The sequence below is a fragment of the Olea europaea genome, chromosome 13, assembly GCF_002742605.1.
Source record: "Olea europaea var. sylvestris chromosome 13, O_europaea_v1, whole genome shotgun sequence".
Taxonomy (NCBI): Eukaryota; Viridiplantae; Streptophyta; class Magnoliopsida; order Lamiales; family Oleaceae; genus Olea; species Olea europaea.
In genome coordinates this window covers 5,335,128-5,353,269 of record NC_036249.1, presented here as the reverse complement: position 1 = coordinate 5,353,269, position 18,142 = coordinate 5,335,128, and the positions used below count along the sequence as shown (strand labels likewise).

General features: G+C 31.0%; 1 protein-coding gene across 1 annotated transcript in view; it reads left to right on the top strand.

Annotated features, from left to right (window-relative positions):
• Window positions 1-17,173: 17,173 nt before the first annotated feature.
• LOC111408355 overlaps window positions 17,174-18,142 on the top strand; it is a gene marked incomplete at its 3' end in the record, with an annotated part of 4,364 nt that continues 3,395 nt past the window's right edge. The window contains exons 1-2 of the mRNA XM_023038124.1: window positions 17,174-17,198; window positions 17,289-17,419. Of these exons, the coding sequence (XP_022893892.1) occupies window positions 17,174-17,198; window positions 17,289-17,419 (156 nt within the window). The remainder of the gene's footprint in view (window positions 17,199-17,288; window positions 17,420-18,142) is intronic.

Genomic DNA, 18,142 nt, shown 5'->3' with positions numbered 1-18,142 from the left:
ATGACATTTTCATGAAAAATAAAACTAATCAAACAAATCCTAAATGTTAACTTTAGAAGCGTGTTGAATTGGATCGAACTAAAAATGAGTTATTGTATTTGATTGAACCAGACCACGTCCATTCCTAATTAAGATATTAATTCTAATATTACATTTCCACATTTTATATACCAAAAATATTGATATTTATAAGCAAAAATGAAAAGTGCATGTATGCTTTCCATGATTTACGCTCAAACAGTAAGATCGCATCTTTCCAAAGACTTTCAAAATCCCTTATTTCAAGCTTTAACTTATCCCTTGATTCATTTAACTTTCCATTGATTGCATACGGATTCCATTTCCCATTGTTATCCCACTAGAAACTATAATCCCTAAAGCCAAGATTCAACGTCTTATGTTCTTTGTTGTTCATCATCTTGGAAAATAAAATTAGTAAATGAGTCTTCATCAGAAAACCAAAGATTTAACTTCAAATTCAAAGAAAAAGAACAAATCCTAGGTAAATTTCTCACTTTTTAAGGGATTTTTTTTTATCATAATTTATTATAATGCATACATATTGTCATGGCAAAGGTAGTAGTAACAAACATAGATATAAATTTTTATTTGATATGTTACATTTTTCATACAACACAGTGTATTAGATTTTTGTATGAAATTAATTATACATTGTGTAGGTGTGAGCATGTTAATATCGTATATAATATGTGTCGTTACCATTGTACATTTCTTGTCGTTGGTGAGTAGGACTAAAGCATCACGGTAAATTATCCTTTTCATTGCGTCAACTTCGTTCTTTTGTTAATTTCATTACATATCAAACCATATGTTGGATATTAGTTTTTATGACAAGTGCGTTTTTAGGATTTGTATTTTAGTATGGTTTTGTTTTGTCACATTATATGTTTTAATCTTTATTAGTTTCCATGAACTGAGTTATGTTTTAATTTTGCATGTTTCATAACATATTTGTAATTTAGTTGAACATGATTTTCTATTTACCATAGTATCTGACATATTTATCCATACATTTGATCATGAGACGTTACAATCTTAATTGAGTGTATATATATTTTGGCCTGTTAATTATGTATCTCAAACCATTATTTGTTGCTTAATTTGCAGGGCTGATACAAGAATCCTGCCAAGAAGTTTCAAGGTTGAATTATGGTTTTTCCACCTAACGAAGTCATTACCTTGTTGAACTTAATGCTGATGATAAGCAAAAACATTACCATGACCATGTCTGTTTCCATCACAAGATAAACTACTCTATGAAATTCGAAAGCTGTCATTTACTATCCTTGGAGATATTACTACCATTTTATGTACATTATTACAATTCAGCCCCTGTTTGAGCTATATTTTCAATGAAGAAAGTAAAAAAATCTTGACCATTATTTTCAAATGCGGGTCCCAAGAGAGATGAAGTTAAATATGGTGACTGAAATTGGTCTGGTCGGAATTCTCATTTTTGTGGCTGAAAATATGGTTCAAACAGGGGTTCAATCAACTTTTGAGCTTACTATATATAAACTCTACATATATAATCAACATTTACCAAAGGCATACACCTAAAATATTGAGAGGGGAAAAAATGAAATCAATTTGTTGGTGAAACAAAATAAATTGTTTTCATGTGGCCTCCATCTTCAACAAATGAAGCAAGAGTTCACTCCAAGAATCAATTGGTCCAGACAAGCACCAACACACACAATCATTGGACGAAGTCATTCCCGGGTAAACAATGCCAATATTTATAGCGATGCCCATGTTGTCTCTATAGCATAGCTCAAATCAATCAATCTAAATCTCAATCACTTCTTGTTACCTCTATCTTTGAAACTCTAAATTCCTCCAATTGACTCCCTTACAAAACAACTGCCTTTGTCTTATACGATTCCACCAATATTCCAATCTCCATTTCTAAAGTGGGATGGTGTAAAAGTCCTAATTTTTTATCCCATTGTAGTAGCTTTGAAAGTTCTCTTGAAAGCCTACGATAACCAAGAGTTAGTGATATTAGGAATTTGCCAAAAGTTGCAACTCACGACCTGGCGATTCTCATAATACATGGCTGGCTGGCTAAACTATTTCCTACTGTTGAGAATAACATTGTCAAATTCATTAACTTCATTGAGGTAGAGATTGGATAGATTAGAAATTTCATCTTTGGCCAAAATGAGAAAGGGTGACCATAACAGGGAATGTGAAGCTGTACTTCATTTAATTCGAACTATTGAAATGTTCATGAGGAATGTCAATCGGAATTTCACCAGAAATTAAAGAAGAAATTCATGTAAAATATTCATTCCTTTTTAGTTCCATTCTTTCTAAGCATACCCGACATGTTCAACGTGTAATGTGTTAATCTCTTTTGTAAGATATGACGACAAATGCTAAAATCTTGCGACATCAAATGTACAAGTAATTGACTTGACAAGAAGCATACATATTAATGGAGAAAAAAATAATTAGAATTGAATTGCAAATGTAGCAAACATGGCATATTGCTTCCAATTTCAGCCAAAAAGTAGTCCAATCCAAAGAATGCTTTTCATTTTGCAAAATCTATATGGAAATTTTCATTCTAGGAAAAATTAAGTGTAATGTGTTGGAAAAAATGGTTATGAAATGGGTCAACTTTGAACCCAAATTTCAGTGGGACCCACCTTTTAATTAATACAGGACCTAGTATATTCACGTTTTATTCCGTGAGATGATTAACGTGATATATTTATTTATCCAAAACTATTTTAAATTAAATGAAATATTAAATGTTAAAGTAACTCACAAAAACTAAGTATTATGGAAGAATTTGATTTTCCAAACACTTATCCCACATAGGAAAGTTAGAAAATTTTGGTATTGTTTATAAGGTGGAAGTTTGGAATTAGGTTTGGGCCCCAAAGGGTACCAATCTTTGGAAGGGGGAAGACCTATATCCTATTGGGTTCGGTCATAAACCTACACGTGCGCGCCACCGTCTATTCGACCAGCCGGTCGGCTCGGCACGTGCTTGTGTTCGAGTCCGGTCTGATTCGGTGCGAGTGCGGGTGGACCTTTGCACTATATTAACTTTTTGGACAAAATTTATTTAAAATTTTGGGCCAAATTGTAAATAATCAAATTCTTGGGTACATTATGAAATTTAAATTTTGGCTTATTCCGAGTGTTTTATTTTCTTTTAACAGTCGTCTGTTTACCGATCAAACAGTTGACTGTTAGCCGACTGTTAACCGACTTAACAGAGGCAACTTTTAAAAAAAGCATGTTTGTTCGGATTTTGAGGTTTGTCTGAAAGGTGATGACTGTTCGAATGGCTACGAACAAGTCTATAAATAGCCAGCCTCTCTACCAGAAAATTTACACCATTTTCATTGCAAACTTTCTGTACTTTGAATCTCATTCCCTTCTCTCTCGTTCTGATATTGTCTCGAAGTAAAACACATTTCGTTGAGTTCGTTGGAACTCTTGCAGATTGCAGTACTGCTTCCGTAGGAGACAAAAATTTGTTCTATCCTGGGAACTGATTGCTGAACGCCTTTAGCACCATTGAAGGCAGCAAATTCGTTTTAAGGAAACATCATGAAGTCGGTGGGCTCGAATTACTGTTTACATCCCGTTGATCAATTCTTTACATTCAGGTGATTCTGTCGGATTGGTTTCGAAGGAGTAATGTCAAACTCTAGAAACAAATGCTTAAATGATCTTTAACGAGAGATCTTGGATAAGTTGCTTCTCCTTAGTCCCTTAACATTCTATGATAATTTGTGATCACCAAATCACTTTAATTTTCAAGAACATCTTTGTCACTAGTTTATTTTTTAATTATACTCTAAATGGAGATCTCAAATGTAATTTGATGATTTAATCAAAACAAAATATCCGCAGAGTAACAGAGATTGCAATCGAGGCAAATTATCAAAGACCTTGAACCCATTAAGCCCCCGTTTGTTGCCCATTATTTGATAAATTAAAGAGTTTTGAATAATATATATTGAAGAATGTGTGGTTAAAAAGTAAATAAACTTTATTGATTTGCATGTAAAATATTTTATTGTGTGAATATGTGATGGAGAATGATACTGTAGCAAATGATGTAAAATTTTAAAGGCCGTCAAACATACCCTAAATTGGATGATAATAGAAGCCAAGTAAATTTGAAAAAAGATGCAAAACTAATGATAGTAAACGTAAATTCATCAATGTCCATCCAACTTTATACTTAGTCTCACTATGATCACTCAATTTCATATAAAATTTTATCATGATCATCCTCTTTTTTTTTCACCCCTTTCACTAATTTTTATTTAATTTAATTTTTTTAAGGAATGTTTTTTTAATAAATTTTTATTTTATTCTATTTGTCCAAGTAGAGTTTTTTTTTTAAAGTTTTTATTTTATTTTAAAATTTTCTTTTTAAAAATATGTATTTATTTATTTTATTTTTTAAATAAAATTTTATTTTTATTTTCTTAAAATAAGTTTTTGTTTTATTTTTAATTTAATTTATATAAATAAGCAAAATTTTTGTTTTACCCATTTTGAAACCAGTGAAAGTGGTGAAAAGAAATTGTGTGGCCATGGTAAAATAAAATAAAATAGGGTAGTCATGGTGACACTAAGTATAAAATTTGGTGATCGTGATAAAACAAAATCAAATTGGTTGACTATGATGACACTAAATATAAAGTTGAGTAGTCATTGGTGGATTTAACCCAATTATTCACACTAACTATTCTATTACACATAACTTGCAAGTTAACATTATTTCTAACAACTCGAAATTTGTCTTTACCTTGAATTCTATATCCAAAAGAAATTATGGATGACAACGACAGTACAAAAAAATGGTGTCTTTTATCTCGGAGTTTAACAAATCCAAGCAATGTTTCCTCTTTAAGGTCGTATTTGAAATTCCATGGTTTTCGATTGAGCGAAAGACTAGGAATTGTATTTAATGGTTGGTTATTGTTGAGTTTCAGTTACAAAGAATGAGAAGAATTTATGGAACCAGTAATTTTGGTTTACTTTTCTTTATATCCCGTATTTATAAATTATAAAATAATGTCTAGTATTTATTGAAATATTTTTACTTGGTTATATATGATATGTTATCTCAAGACTTCTAAAATACACTAGCCCATAAAAGTGTAGAGATAGGTCCAAGGCCCAAGATTTTATTTTCTTTTTTGAGAAGTAATGGGCCATTGTTGAATACCATTACCTCAAGACCCCAATAGGAATAAAGCCCAAATCCTTGATCATTCAGCCCGTTGGAAATATTAAAATAGTAATGGCGTACCATATTTCTGTATTACATTTAGAAGGTAAGGGGGGTTTAAGATTTAGAAGATGATTATAATTCGAATATAAGTCTCGACTCATGGCACTTAGGTCGTTGTTGATGCACTAGATTAGATCGTATAAGAATTTTAGTATTTAGATAGACGGTATTATGGTACCTTAGTGTGAGTAACATTATTTGATTACTTATTCAAAATATGGTCATATGCACTTTAGCTATTAAACTAGGACCCACCAGCCCGATCAAACATCCAGTGAACCAGTCGCGATCTAGTTATCATAATTGGGTCAATGCACAATTGAACCGCCATTAGACTACTTGAATCAATTGCATTGTGATCAATCACGGTGAACCAATTGAATTAAATTGGGTGATTTTTTCCCCCAAATTTTCAGCTGATTTTTCGAAAATTTAAAACATGGAGAATGCATATTATGGAAAATTACAAAATTGAAACGCACAATTTCAAATCAAGGATCTCATTTTTGCAAGTCATGCTTATTCACTGGAATACCCCGTTATTTGATACAATTAATATCTCCAAATATATATCCCATACTTAGTTTTAGATTATATTTTTCACAAACAATTTAAAAATTTATTTATCTATAAATAAGTTGCCAAACAAAATTTTAATGATAAATAGAAATGAAAGAACAAGTAATATGAAAAATGTATAGATCGTATATTTAATTTTGACAAAAGCTAAATTTTTGAAATTTTATATATTTCAGTTAATAAATAAATTCTAAATTAAAATCTAAGTTAATTTTAAAACTTATAGTTATGTCTATGCCTTTTTTTAAAAAAAAAAAAAAAAGTTTTGTTTTATTTTTTGACCCTACAATTATGTGTCACTTGAACTAATGATACGCTTGTTGAATTAGTGACTCGCTAATAGAGTAATATTATTTATAGTCGCTCACTGCAATAGTCGACGTGCGTGGTATTCTACATGACGATTTGTGATTTAATGTATTAATGTGGTAAATGTTTTCTTGCCACATATATCAAATCACTAAATGTCGCATGCGTGCCAGTAGGGCAATTGCAATAGTGAGCAGTGTTCTAAATGACATAATGCGTGGCGATGTGTAGAGGTCAAGCTATGGGCGATGCGAGTCTTAAACGTAAAAAAGTGTAAAAAGGTATTTTCTCATTTTAATTTTAAATAAATCAAAAAATTATTTAATAATTAAAAATATTACTTACTAAACATTTAAAACATATTTATAGAAAATTTATACATTTTCAAAGTTTTCAACAAAAAGATAAGTTTCAAATTTAAATATATAACATAAGAACTTAAATTTAACACAAAATTAATAACCATTAATAATTTTTTAACACAAAATTTTTTAGGGCAAATGAAGAAAATGACCATTAATAAAATTTTAACACAAAATTAAAAAAAATAAAAAAGGATGAAAATGCATGCCAATGTGCGCATAGGCACGTCTAGCAGTCAACGATTTCCATTGACTGCCAAATAAGGCGTCAAGCTGATTGGCTTGGCATTTTCACCACGCATCGCGCCTTGGTGCAGCCATTTAGAACACTGATAGTGAGTGACTACAAATAACCTTATTTTAACTAATATGGTGCTTTGATCAGATCAATAAGCGAAACGAATCTAATAACTATGATATTCAATGTGAAGCCTATAACATATTGTGGAGCATGGAGATGAGTTTAGATCTAATAAAAAAAAGATATATAGTAAACGATATTTTTTAAACAAAGAATCATATATTACAATCCGCAGTAATAGAATCTATGTAGCACTTTGTAATATAATTTTGCACAAAATTCCTTATCCGATATAATTGGCGTGTCAAACACAACTTTAACGAACTGATGATTAAAAAGAGAGGGATAAGAGCACGCTTTACGTATAAATTTTCGACAAAGTTGTCAACATTTGACTTCTTATATTTCATCTTGACCTTAGTTCATCAACTTTGTACTTTTTAGGTGCATTTTCTTAATATTCACTATTTTCGTTCAAACTTTCTTTTAAGATTGACAAAAAGATAATTCTTCGCGGAAATTCAATCACTTACATTATACTCATTATTAAAAAAAACATTAACAACACCATGTACTGCGTTGAATTCATTGACAATGTTAGGGTTCTTTCTCACACAATTAATAAAAACAGCAAAGTAAGACAACCACAGTGCAAGAAAATATAAAAGAACACCACAAAATTATTCACCCAATTCGACAATTGCCTAATCTGGGGGCTCAGAGATTAGCCCGATTGCTAAGCACACGAAAACCATCCAAAAAGAGAGTAAAGATCTGGAAAACTCAAGCAGGCCGAAGCTTAGTCATCGATCTACACATATATCTCTTAAATCTCAAGACCTAACCAAAAACACGATCAAGACTTTCTGGCAAACAAACACCAAATCAGCCACTATTTCAGGGCGGATTACTGTAACAACATGAATCACACAAACTCAACCAATATTTTGATTAGACAACTCATAAGAAATCAAAGATCGAAGAAAACAGGAGAAGAAGATCGAGAGTCCAGAAAAGAGAGACTCAAGAAATCTAGAGACCAAGAAAAAGAAAAGTGATCTCCAACCATTCAACCACCCAAGAATATCATAGTGGTGTGTTTTAATTTCATCTGTAGATAGAATCCAACGGTCCAGCATTCACTTAAAGAAGCACAATCCAAGTGAACACACCGTCCATCCAGATTAACAACAATAAAAAAAGTTATATTTTTTGGAAACACGTTTTATACTCCACAGACAAGCATGATCACATTATCGATGATGCACGAGAAGAATTCTATCCCCAATTAAATATTTTCTCCCTCTACCTTAGAGGGTTGTAAACCTGTAAAACATATCACATCATTATTGGTTGCCCAATAACAAACCAACCAACGCATTTTGCAGCCCATTTCAAATAAAATAAAATAAAATCAAACGTTTAACTTTTTGAACTCGACCAAATATCACAGCTCGGTAAATCATTATAATATCTAAGTTCTGTATCGAAGGCCTCTAAAAAATTTACAAAGTTTCGTATATTTAGCATTTTTCTTTACAACATAAAGTTTTTTTTTAAGAGAAATAAAATGAACAATGGTTAATACTTTTCCAATTCTTTTACATTTTAGGATTCAAATAACCCGATTTTGATTATGGAAAACAGTCTCACAAAGAATTAATAACCACTATTTAAATTGAGGTTGGTCATTATATGATTATCTAGCATTATCTTTCTTTGTAAAATTTTCCAAGATTTGCACGTATAATTCTAGCATCATCAAATCCAATGGATTTAACTTCTTAAAAGCTACTTGCACATTTTGTAATTCTTCAAAAAAATTTGTCCTATTGTATCATTTACATGTTTAAAAATTCTACAAACTATTCTTATATTTTAATTGGATTATAAGAAACATAAATACATCTTAATACTAAAGACATTTATTCTTAAAGACATCCGGGAGACATCTTAATATCAAAGATTTTCATTCTTAATGAGTTGCGATAAGCGTGTTTTACACATTTATAAGTGCTTTTAAACTAGATAAATTGTTGCTAAATGAGTGAAATTCTACCTAATTTAGAGTAAAATTATAATTGTAGGTAAAATTCGGACTTGGATGCATTTGAAAAGTGATGATTTCGATCTTAATTTGAGTTGATTTGAAGCGACTGAAAGCTAACCAGATTGCATGTTAATAATAAGAAATATTATGAAAGCAATAAGAGGAAATTCACTGCTTTTTTTGGAGCTAAAATCAACATTTGGAAATTTGAGAACTAATTTGCAAGCTTTCAAAACTTGTGGAGGACTAATTTCGGATGATTATGAAGGTTTGGGGAGTAATATGAAAACTTTTAGTAGTTATGGGATCAAGAGTTGAAGATTTTTAGCAAAAGGTGTCAAAATTGGCCGGAAAAAAGTTGAATTGAGGACCATATTGACTCAGTATGGATGAGAAAAAACATTACTATTGGAAGGTTGGAACCGTACGACAACCAGCATGATAATAATCGCAACATTAAGTTTTTGGTTTGGACCATGAGATCACCTTTAAACCTTGCGATCATATGATTATGCAAGGTAGAATCAAATTTTCTCTTATATCTTAATAAGATTTCTGTTTGCAAAGATGATTGTACACGAATCTTATCCTAATCTTTGGACTATAAAAAGAGGATTTTTTGCATTCAAAAGAGAGAGAAGTTTGGATTCACGGACATAAACTTACACCAATTTAATAGCGTCACTCAAAATTTGAAAAGGAAGAAAAGAATACAGGAAGATCATTCAAGGGTTTAAGATTTATTTTCCTTTTTTCTTTCTACAATTAAAATTTGGATGATGTATTGTTTGGTAAAATCCCACAGATATATGAGATCGTTGACAAGTAATACATGATGAAAAACGTGTATCATCACACAAGGAATGAAATTCAATTGAGTGTACTAGTTTTTAATTAGATTCAAAGTGAGCAAACAAAAGTGATTTATGATTTTTAATTATTCTAACTTAATCTACGGAAGTTTGTAAAAGTTGAATTTTGTATGTGTACGGAATGAGATTAATGGATTACGAATCCAACTATTATTATTTATTCCAATTCTCAATTACGTAGCTAGTTTAGTTCATGAATTTTTGATGATCGATAATTCTATTGTAATTAATTTTCTTTTCCAAGATAAACTAAATCTATTATAGTCACGACCCGAATTTATTCCTAATCCGAATTCGAATTAATAGATCACACTTAATTTCATAATTATCTCAAATATTGTATATGTGATAAATATTACTCCTAACATTTATCGTATGTATGTTAATCAAGCAGTGTTCTTGATCTATTGTGAGCTTTCGAGCACCGTGGTGGAGTAGAAGGTGAGAGTATTGCCTATTTTCTTATGTGTGATCAGTCCGGATCAATCTTCCTTAGAAACCCTGGTTCAACCTAGCACCACCAACACAATGCCCTGGTTTAACTCAAGTCTCGCTATCAATTTATGGTGGCATCATACAAAGGATACATTCAATTGGTGATTAAGTAATTAAATAATAAAACTAGACATGTAAGATTAATCAAGAATTGTAAGAATTTAACTAAACTACTTATCTTGAATTAAAAATATATAATAAAAAAGTTTCATCTTCATCAAATACCTGAAAAAATTTAGTATAGTATGTAATTTAATAAATCACACAAAAAGATTTGGAAAAATATCATCTGTAATTGAAAAACTTGATGGGAAAGTGAAAATTCAATTTATTCTTCGTTAATCTTCAACACGAACGTTGAATTTTCAATCTCTTGTGTTGGTTGCTATTGAATTGCGTACTAATCTCATTCTTATGGTGAAAAATATGTAATTGTGTGGTTACCCTTTTTGAGTCATCCCTAGCTTAAATAGCATGTTAAGTTTGATTTCCATAAGAGTTTAAGTCAAAAGAGCGTGCTGGACCGATCATGCCAAAAATGGCCCTAGCACACGCCATATGTTCCACTGCTCGCACATCTGTCAAGGATTTGCTCTCGGTAAATGCACACTAAGGTTTGCATTTGCCAAAATGCCTGTGCATGCGCGTCTGTCAAGGATTTTGCTCTCAGTAAATGCACACCAAGGTCCTCGCGCACCAAAATGCCCTCGCACATGCGCTGTTATAAAATATTCCTTTTGTTGCACATTGGTCCCTCAATTTTATTCTTCATTCATTTTAGCTCTTTTTTAAATATCTTTTTGGTCATTTATCTTTCAATTCCATCTATTTGACTCCACACATTCTCTAATCATCGAAATTAGGTCTGAATCAACTATTAGCACTTTGTGATTTAGTCCCCAAACTTTGTATTCAGTCCATTTTGGCAAAATTTTCGTTCTTTTTGCTCACTTCCATTGTTTTTCATCTAACAAATGGAATATATACAAAATTAAATGTCAATTAATTTAAAATAATAATAATTGCTCTAATTTAACGACTGAGATAAGAAATACACTTATCATGTATTATTATTTTAAATCATGTTTGCATAATTTTATATATGGTATTTGGCTAATTGCATACATATTATAATAACGATAAAGTATAAACTATATATGTTGAAGTTTTATTTGATGTTAATTACTCGTTTGGTTTTAATGATAGATATATTATTAATAATTTCGGTTACTCAATTAATAATTAAATAGATTCGTAATTTTATTATATATGAGAGAGAATAAAGTAACATAATTTTGTTTAAGACTGTAAATATTGCTCCAGTCACCTCTATCAAAGACAATAAAAGAATAATCTTACAAAAATTCAAATGAAAATCTCCGAACAGAGAAAGTATGTGATTCCAATTTCCAAGAGTCCTCCAACGAGACACTGTTTGGCTAGTGTTAAATAATAAAGAGTCGAGATCTGTTGTTCAATTTTACTGTCCATCCAGTTAATTATTGACATGTCATCAATAATTAACATATCATCTCAAATTTACCCCCCATTAACTTTATCACTAATCCACTAAATTGATGATCCGTCGATTATTAATTGCATGGATAGTAAAATTGGACGGCAAATTTCAACTCAACAATAACAGCTGGTTAAATATGTAAGTTTTCATTGTCCTCCGAATATTTATAGCCATAGGGGTTAAGGTAATTAGTATATACTATCATAAATTGCTTTATATGTCTTAAAAGGTGATTGTTTGAAATTTTAATATAAATTTCTAAATTGTTTAATATATATATATCACCTGATTGATTGAAACAAAAAAACTTAAAAAAATAAAGATAAACATAAAATAGGGTAATTGGCACAAAACGTTCACACCTTTCAAGTTTATTATTGAAAATGTCCCCATCTTTCATTTTTTGCCCTTATATTCCACATTTCTTTGCGCTAAACGTCATTTTCATCCATTTTTTACAATTTTACCCTTCTATACAAATAAAAAAAAAAAGTAGAGAACAAATTGCGACCATGATCCCAAATTTTCAAAAATTTTGGAACACTATCTTCACAAAGTATAAAGGAAAAGTATAGGCACACTCTCTTCTTTCTGTTTACACCTTTTTAGAGAATCTTCATGTACAAAACCCTTCACTTCAATGTTGAGATAAGTAACAAGAAAAATTTCTATCAAAGAAACTTCCCAAAAGAATGGTGTCACTGAAAGCAGGGAGCAATCCACCATGGGTAGGTTTAGATGTTGCAGTTTGGGTAGAAATAACAGTAGAGTGCCTATTCTCTCATTCACTGAAATCAGTTCTCGGCTTCAACCAGCAACAATTGACCATTCTCGGAGTGACAAATGATATTGGAGAGTCCCTACCTTATTGGATTATAAGCTCTTAACCATTTTTCAACTAAACAAACTGTTCAGTCCCTGTTTTATTAGGTTGTAAGTTCTGCATTTTTCCCTCTATTAAGAATTGAGATTCTATCTGTAGTAAAACAATTTTATTGGGGTGTAGTATGTTCGAAGTCGAGTGTTTCGTGGCCGCAAGAAGCACCGAAGGTGGTGATGAAGCCAGTGAGAAAATGGCCGCGTGGTTGCAATGTAATTTTTTGAAAATGTGTAACTCATTTTTAATTTTTTTCCAAAATTGGGACCAGATTGCAATTAGATCTCTATTTTTAGTTTTCTTTTCTTTTTGTTTTATTTGTATAGAAGGGTAAAGTTGTTAAAAATGGATGAAAATGACGTTTAGTGCAAAGAAAGATGGGAGATGGGGCAAAAATGCCCAAAATTAAAAGGTATGGACGTTTTCCACGATCAATTTGAAAGGTAGGGACATTTTGTGCCAATTCACTTTAATATCACAAACTTTTTATTCCATAAACGCCAATTCTATGAATACAATTAAGTTCAAACACTATGCATAACATCAAAATCATCAAATGACTTACATATGCTTTTGAATCAGTTCTCACCTTCACCTCGCACAAATACAAGTGTGCATGAACAAACATATAATATTAGGGATTTAGACATATTTCCCTTTTGGAAAGAAATTTAATATGCTATACTTTTTCTTAAAAACCCTATCTAGAACTTTGGATTCTAATCTTATAAAACATTATATTTCTAAAAACCCACAAAATTCCAGCTATTCCATGCAGTGTTCAATGTGATTTGTTCCCCCATGAAACCATCGACTGTGTCCAAGTATTCTTTGTGGTAGACCCACATCATATAATTCCAAGAGTTAAGTGTGTGATTCAAGAAATGGATATTTGGTTTCTTGGAGATGGAGTTTTGCTGCAAATTATATGAGAGAGATTATTGATAGAGGGAGACAAGAGGCATGCAGTTGAAGAAGGAAATAAGTGAATAATAACCTAATTTGACTCTTCATTCATTTCCAATCTCCATACTTTTGTCTTAATTGTAATGGACATACGCATACGCTAACTAATATCTTCTTTGGTACATGTGGCTCCTAATTTTAGTCACACGATTCATACCTAATTGTTCACATTTGTGTCGGTTTAGAGTATCATCAATTCATGAAATGATCACTCTCCCATTTTGAACTTCACCATCAAGTATATCATAGTACTACTTAATGAATTTTTTGTTCAATTAAGAGCTGGACAAGTATTTGATTTTACTATCTTAAATTACGTCATCAAGGAAGGGAGTGTTTACAAAAGAAAATTTATTTGTTGATCGCATTATTGGTGATTTATGCTCCTTATTTTATCGATATGATATGAACCATTACAGTAGACGAGAATCTTTGTTCCCAATAATAAAAGAGTGATTTCATTATTATTATTTTTTTAACTTGTTTCAATTTCCACTTTCATGTCCGAGTATAACAAAAATGATGGGGTGATTTTGACAAAAGTTAATAATAAATTCAAGGTTAAAGAGTTCAACCATTAATTTGATTTCGTGACATCCTCGCACTTCTCTCACATATGAACAAATGGGTCCTAACACTTAGAAAATGAAAAATATTGTCCATGTTCTATGTATATTTCATCAATTTGTAGAAAACTCGTTAGGTGTGAATATATAGATAATTGTAGGTAGATCATGTTTTTGTTATGCAATTTAATCATTTTCTTTGCACTAATGAGCAAAGATTTGGGGCATAGTGTTACCCTGCGTTCCATTCGTATTGTGATTATTATACAACTAATTAAGTAAAATATTTTTGTTGGATTCATAATTATCATTTCAGTCCTTAGTAGCTACTTTAAGGTAAGACCAACATCAACTTAAGTATGAAGCTTGTCCATATATGAGAAAATAAATAATATTGCACAATTATTTTAAGATATAAAACAAACATTTGTTTCGGTTCAACTAATATTAGTAATTTTTATGCTCTTCTTAACTTTTACTCTCTACTCTATCAAATAATTTACAAGCAAATCTGATTTAAGCTTAAATAATAATTATTTATATCAATATTATAATATTTATTATAAAAACCAATAGCTATATCTAATAACTTACAAGTTAAATGAAAACAAGCAAGAATTTGCAATAATTTTTGGACTGCGTCTCCTTTCTCATTTATTTTTATTTTTATTTTTTACCACTTCGCTAATACAATGCGATGTGGAAGTGTCAAGAAAAATGATGAATGAGCATTTTGCAAAAATCCAAGATCGGATCAATTATTAAAGAAAAAATTCAACAATTTAATGAATTTTAATTAAGATCAAGACAAGCACAAATTATTGGCAGCTTCTATAAAATTAATTCACCTATTTTTAATTAAAATTGCAATCTAAGCCCTTGAATTATAACAAAATACCGAACTAGGTCCCACTCTAATAAAACATTGTAACTATATAAATAAATTGTTATGATGGAAATATGTCTTGCACTGCATTAACATGTCACAACTAGTAATCTTGTCGGTCATCTTTATCATTCTTTATTGCTACTATTATTATTATTTTTCTTGAAAGGGAAATTAGAACCAAATTCCTCAACCTTTTGGCTGGTTTAGAAATGGTCTCCAATCTTGAGAAGTGATTTTTTTTTTCTTTTTTCTTTTTCACTCTCAAACCTATATAAGGTTTTGAGATTGGATTCCCACATGATCAAAACGACAACGCGCGTGGATGTGAAAATAACGCGTGGCTTTGTAAATTAAAGTAGAAAGACAAAACCAACAAACTCTTAATGATTTCTCTAATTTTAATCTACCGTCATGTGGGGATTCAATTCACAATGTTAAAAAAATTGGGAAGTCAAAATCTCAATTTAAAAGTCGATGAGTCGAATCTTATTTTTCTAAAAAGGTAGGGAATTGAAAACATGGATACACCCAGGAAAATTGTACATAATGTGGTTAGTAATTGACAAATAATTGAAGTTAGGTATTTTATGCTAAAATTGCCGGTTGGGTTGAAACAATTAATAGGTGCAAATATCAACATCCGAAGCAGCCCAACACAGCGTGACACTCTCAATTTTCGCAAGAGCAAGACAATGACCTGCCCAAATTCTTGTGCCTGTCCATGTTATCTAAAAATTTGGCACCTATTTGAATTGGATAAAAATTACTGAAATAAATAGTTGAAAATTTGATAAAAGTTATAGATCTCATGAATGTATAATTGAAAATAAATTTTAAGAAATGAGGATTAAATAGAGTCTCGATAAGAGTGTCGCGCACATTTAAATAACTTTGATACATGATTAAATAAACTAAGTATGAATGTAGAAACACAAAATTTAAATATTAGTTGATACCATTTTTTTGTTATTAAATCGGCTAAACAACTTTATTTGAAACTTAAGCAGATAGATAAGACATTTCTATATATTAAATATTATTTTCAAAGCACCCTTCATGTGTTGACTAGTTCATTATTTTCTCGAATAATAGTAAAATGTGTATAGATTTATTTAAAAGAATTGTTGCGAGAACTCACACATTTGCAAGATATGATGATATAATAACCATTTAATTTAAAAACTTAAACGGTTAGATAATATCAGTAAATGTTGTCTTCATTCCTACAATATGTTTCTTAGAATAATTATACAAGAAATCGACATTTATTTTTAAAAGGTGTAAAGTCACTTTTTGCATTTTATGTATTGCTTTTCCTCATTTTTCATTCAAAAATATAAAAGTAAGTACTAGTAAAACTACATGTCACCTATAAAGATTTTAGGGAAAACTGCATAATGGTCCCTAATCTTTTTGCAAAAGTACAAATTGATCCTTTTTTTTTTTTTTACATCATCATCCGCCTTTGAGAAAATTATCAGAAGGATCTTAAATATTAGATGTCCAAACATTTGTTAGTTGTGGCATGTGGTAGTGCACATCTCTACCTTTTTCGGAAGCAAAAGAGTACGTATATTATCATTAAAATAATAATTATAAAATAGTAAGTACAAAAAAAAAAAAAAGGAAAAGAAAAGGATGATGATGAAGAAGAAGAAAATAATTGATGAAAACGAAAAATTTTCAATCTTCCCTAGTGCCCACCCCATCTCCACGCCACCCAATCCAACATTCGCACAACCATATAACAAATTGCCGCTACCACATCCACTCTGATAATATCGTTACCACCTTCCAACAACTAGTCCCCATCACCATTTTCACATTAACAAACAGATGTAACACTTACTAAATAAAGGTTATCATATGTAAGTATTAATTGCAACACATAAAAAATACAAATTTCTTGAAATAAATAATATTCACCATTCATTGATTGCTGCATTGCCGATTTCTAATCCATCTAATTGACAAAATTTGATGCATTAGTCGATGACACACAATTAAACTACAGTGACTTGATTGACTCTAAAATGAAAATATAATAACCACAATGAATTTTACTCTGTGCTTATGAATCTCTTGGTAATTGATCATGGGGAAAGACAATACCACCTGTGGTAGGGATAGTGAACAATAGAGAAGCTAATGGACATGGAGGCATTTTTCATGGTTTCATAAACTGATTTCCATGATTTGAGAATATCCAGTAAAAAGAATTTTTCATGGTTTCGCTACAGCGCTAGGGGGCAAGGAGAGATTTTTGGATGTAGGGAAGTGGGCGAAGCAGAAGCTAGTGGTGTCGCCTGCCATGAGCAACAATGTAATTGCATTGGCAATGGTGATATTTCATTGGGGTGGCGATGAGAGCTGGGAAAGATATTTTTCTTTTGAGTTATTTTTTAATGATCTCAATTGTTTTAAATGATACAAGGTGGAAACACATTTTTACCATTCTAAAAAGTGGGCAACTACAATTCACATATTAAACTAAGAAGGGTACTGTTTGGCTAGGCTTAAAAGCTAGGGCCAAATCCAAGGACACCACTATTGGAGGGGTCGCCCCTCCAATGGGGGCGCCACTTGGCACCCCTGGATTTGAAGAGAAATTTTGGTGGGACGATCGCACTACGTGGATAGTATATCCGTCCCATCGAAAATTTAGTCCATAGGCCCTGGCTTTAAGCTCGAGCATTTAGTTTTATTCTTAAACTAAGCGACTTTTGGACGGTTATTGTCCAGATATCATTTCACTGCATATTTTTCCAATGATTTGGGATAATATTGTAAAAAAAAGGGGTAGGGATCCATTTGCACTTTTTTGAAGGTTAAGAACCTAGCTGCAATTTTCCCATTTATTTTGAAAATGAAAAAGATACGAGGTGTTGAACTCATCATCTATTGGCCCCATTTTTGACAAAAATTCGCGATAGGCCAACAAAAATGTCGAAAAATGAAAATAATATAAAATAATTTAAAAGCAAAAATAGTCAATTATTTAAAAATAATCAAATTATTATATTACTCATGAGAAAAAAACTGCCCCCTTCTTTTTCTCCCTTAT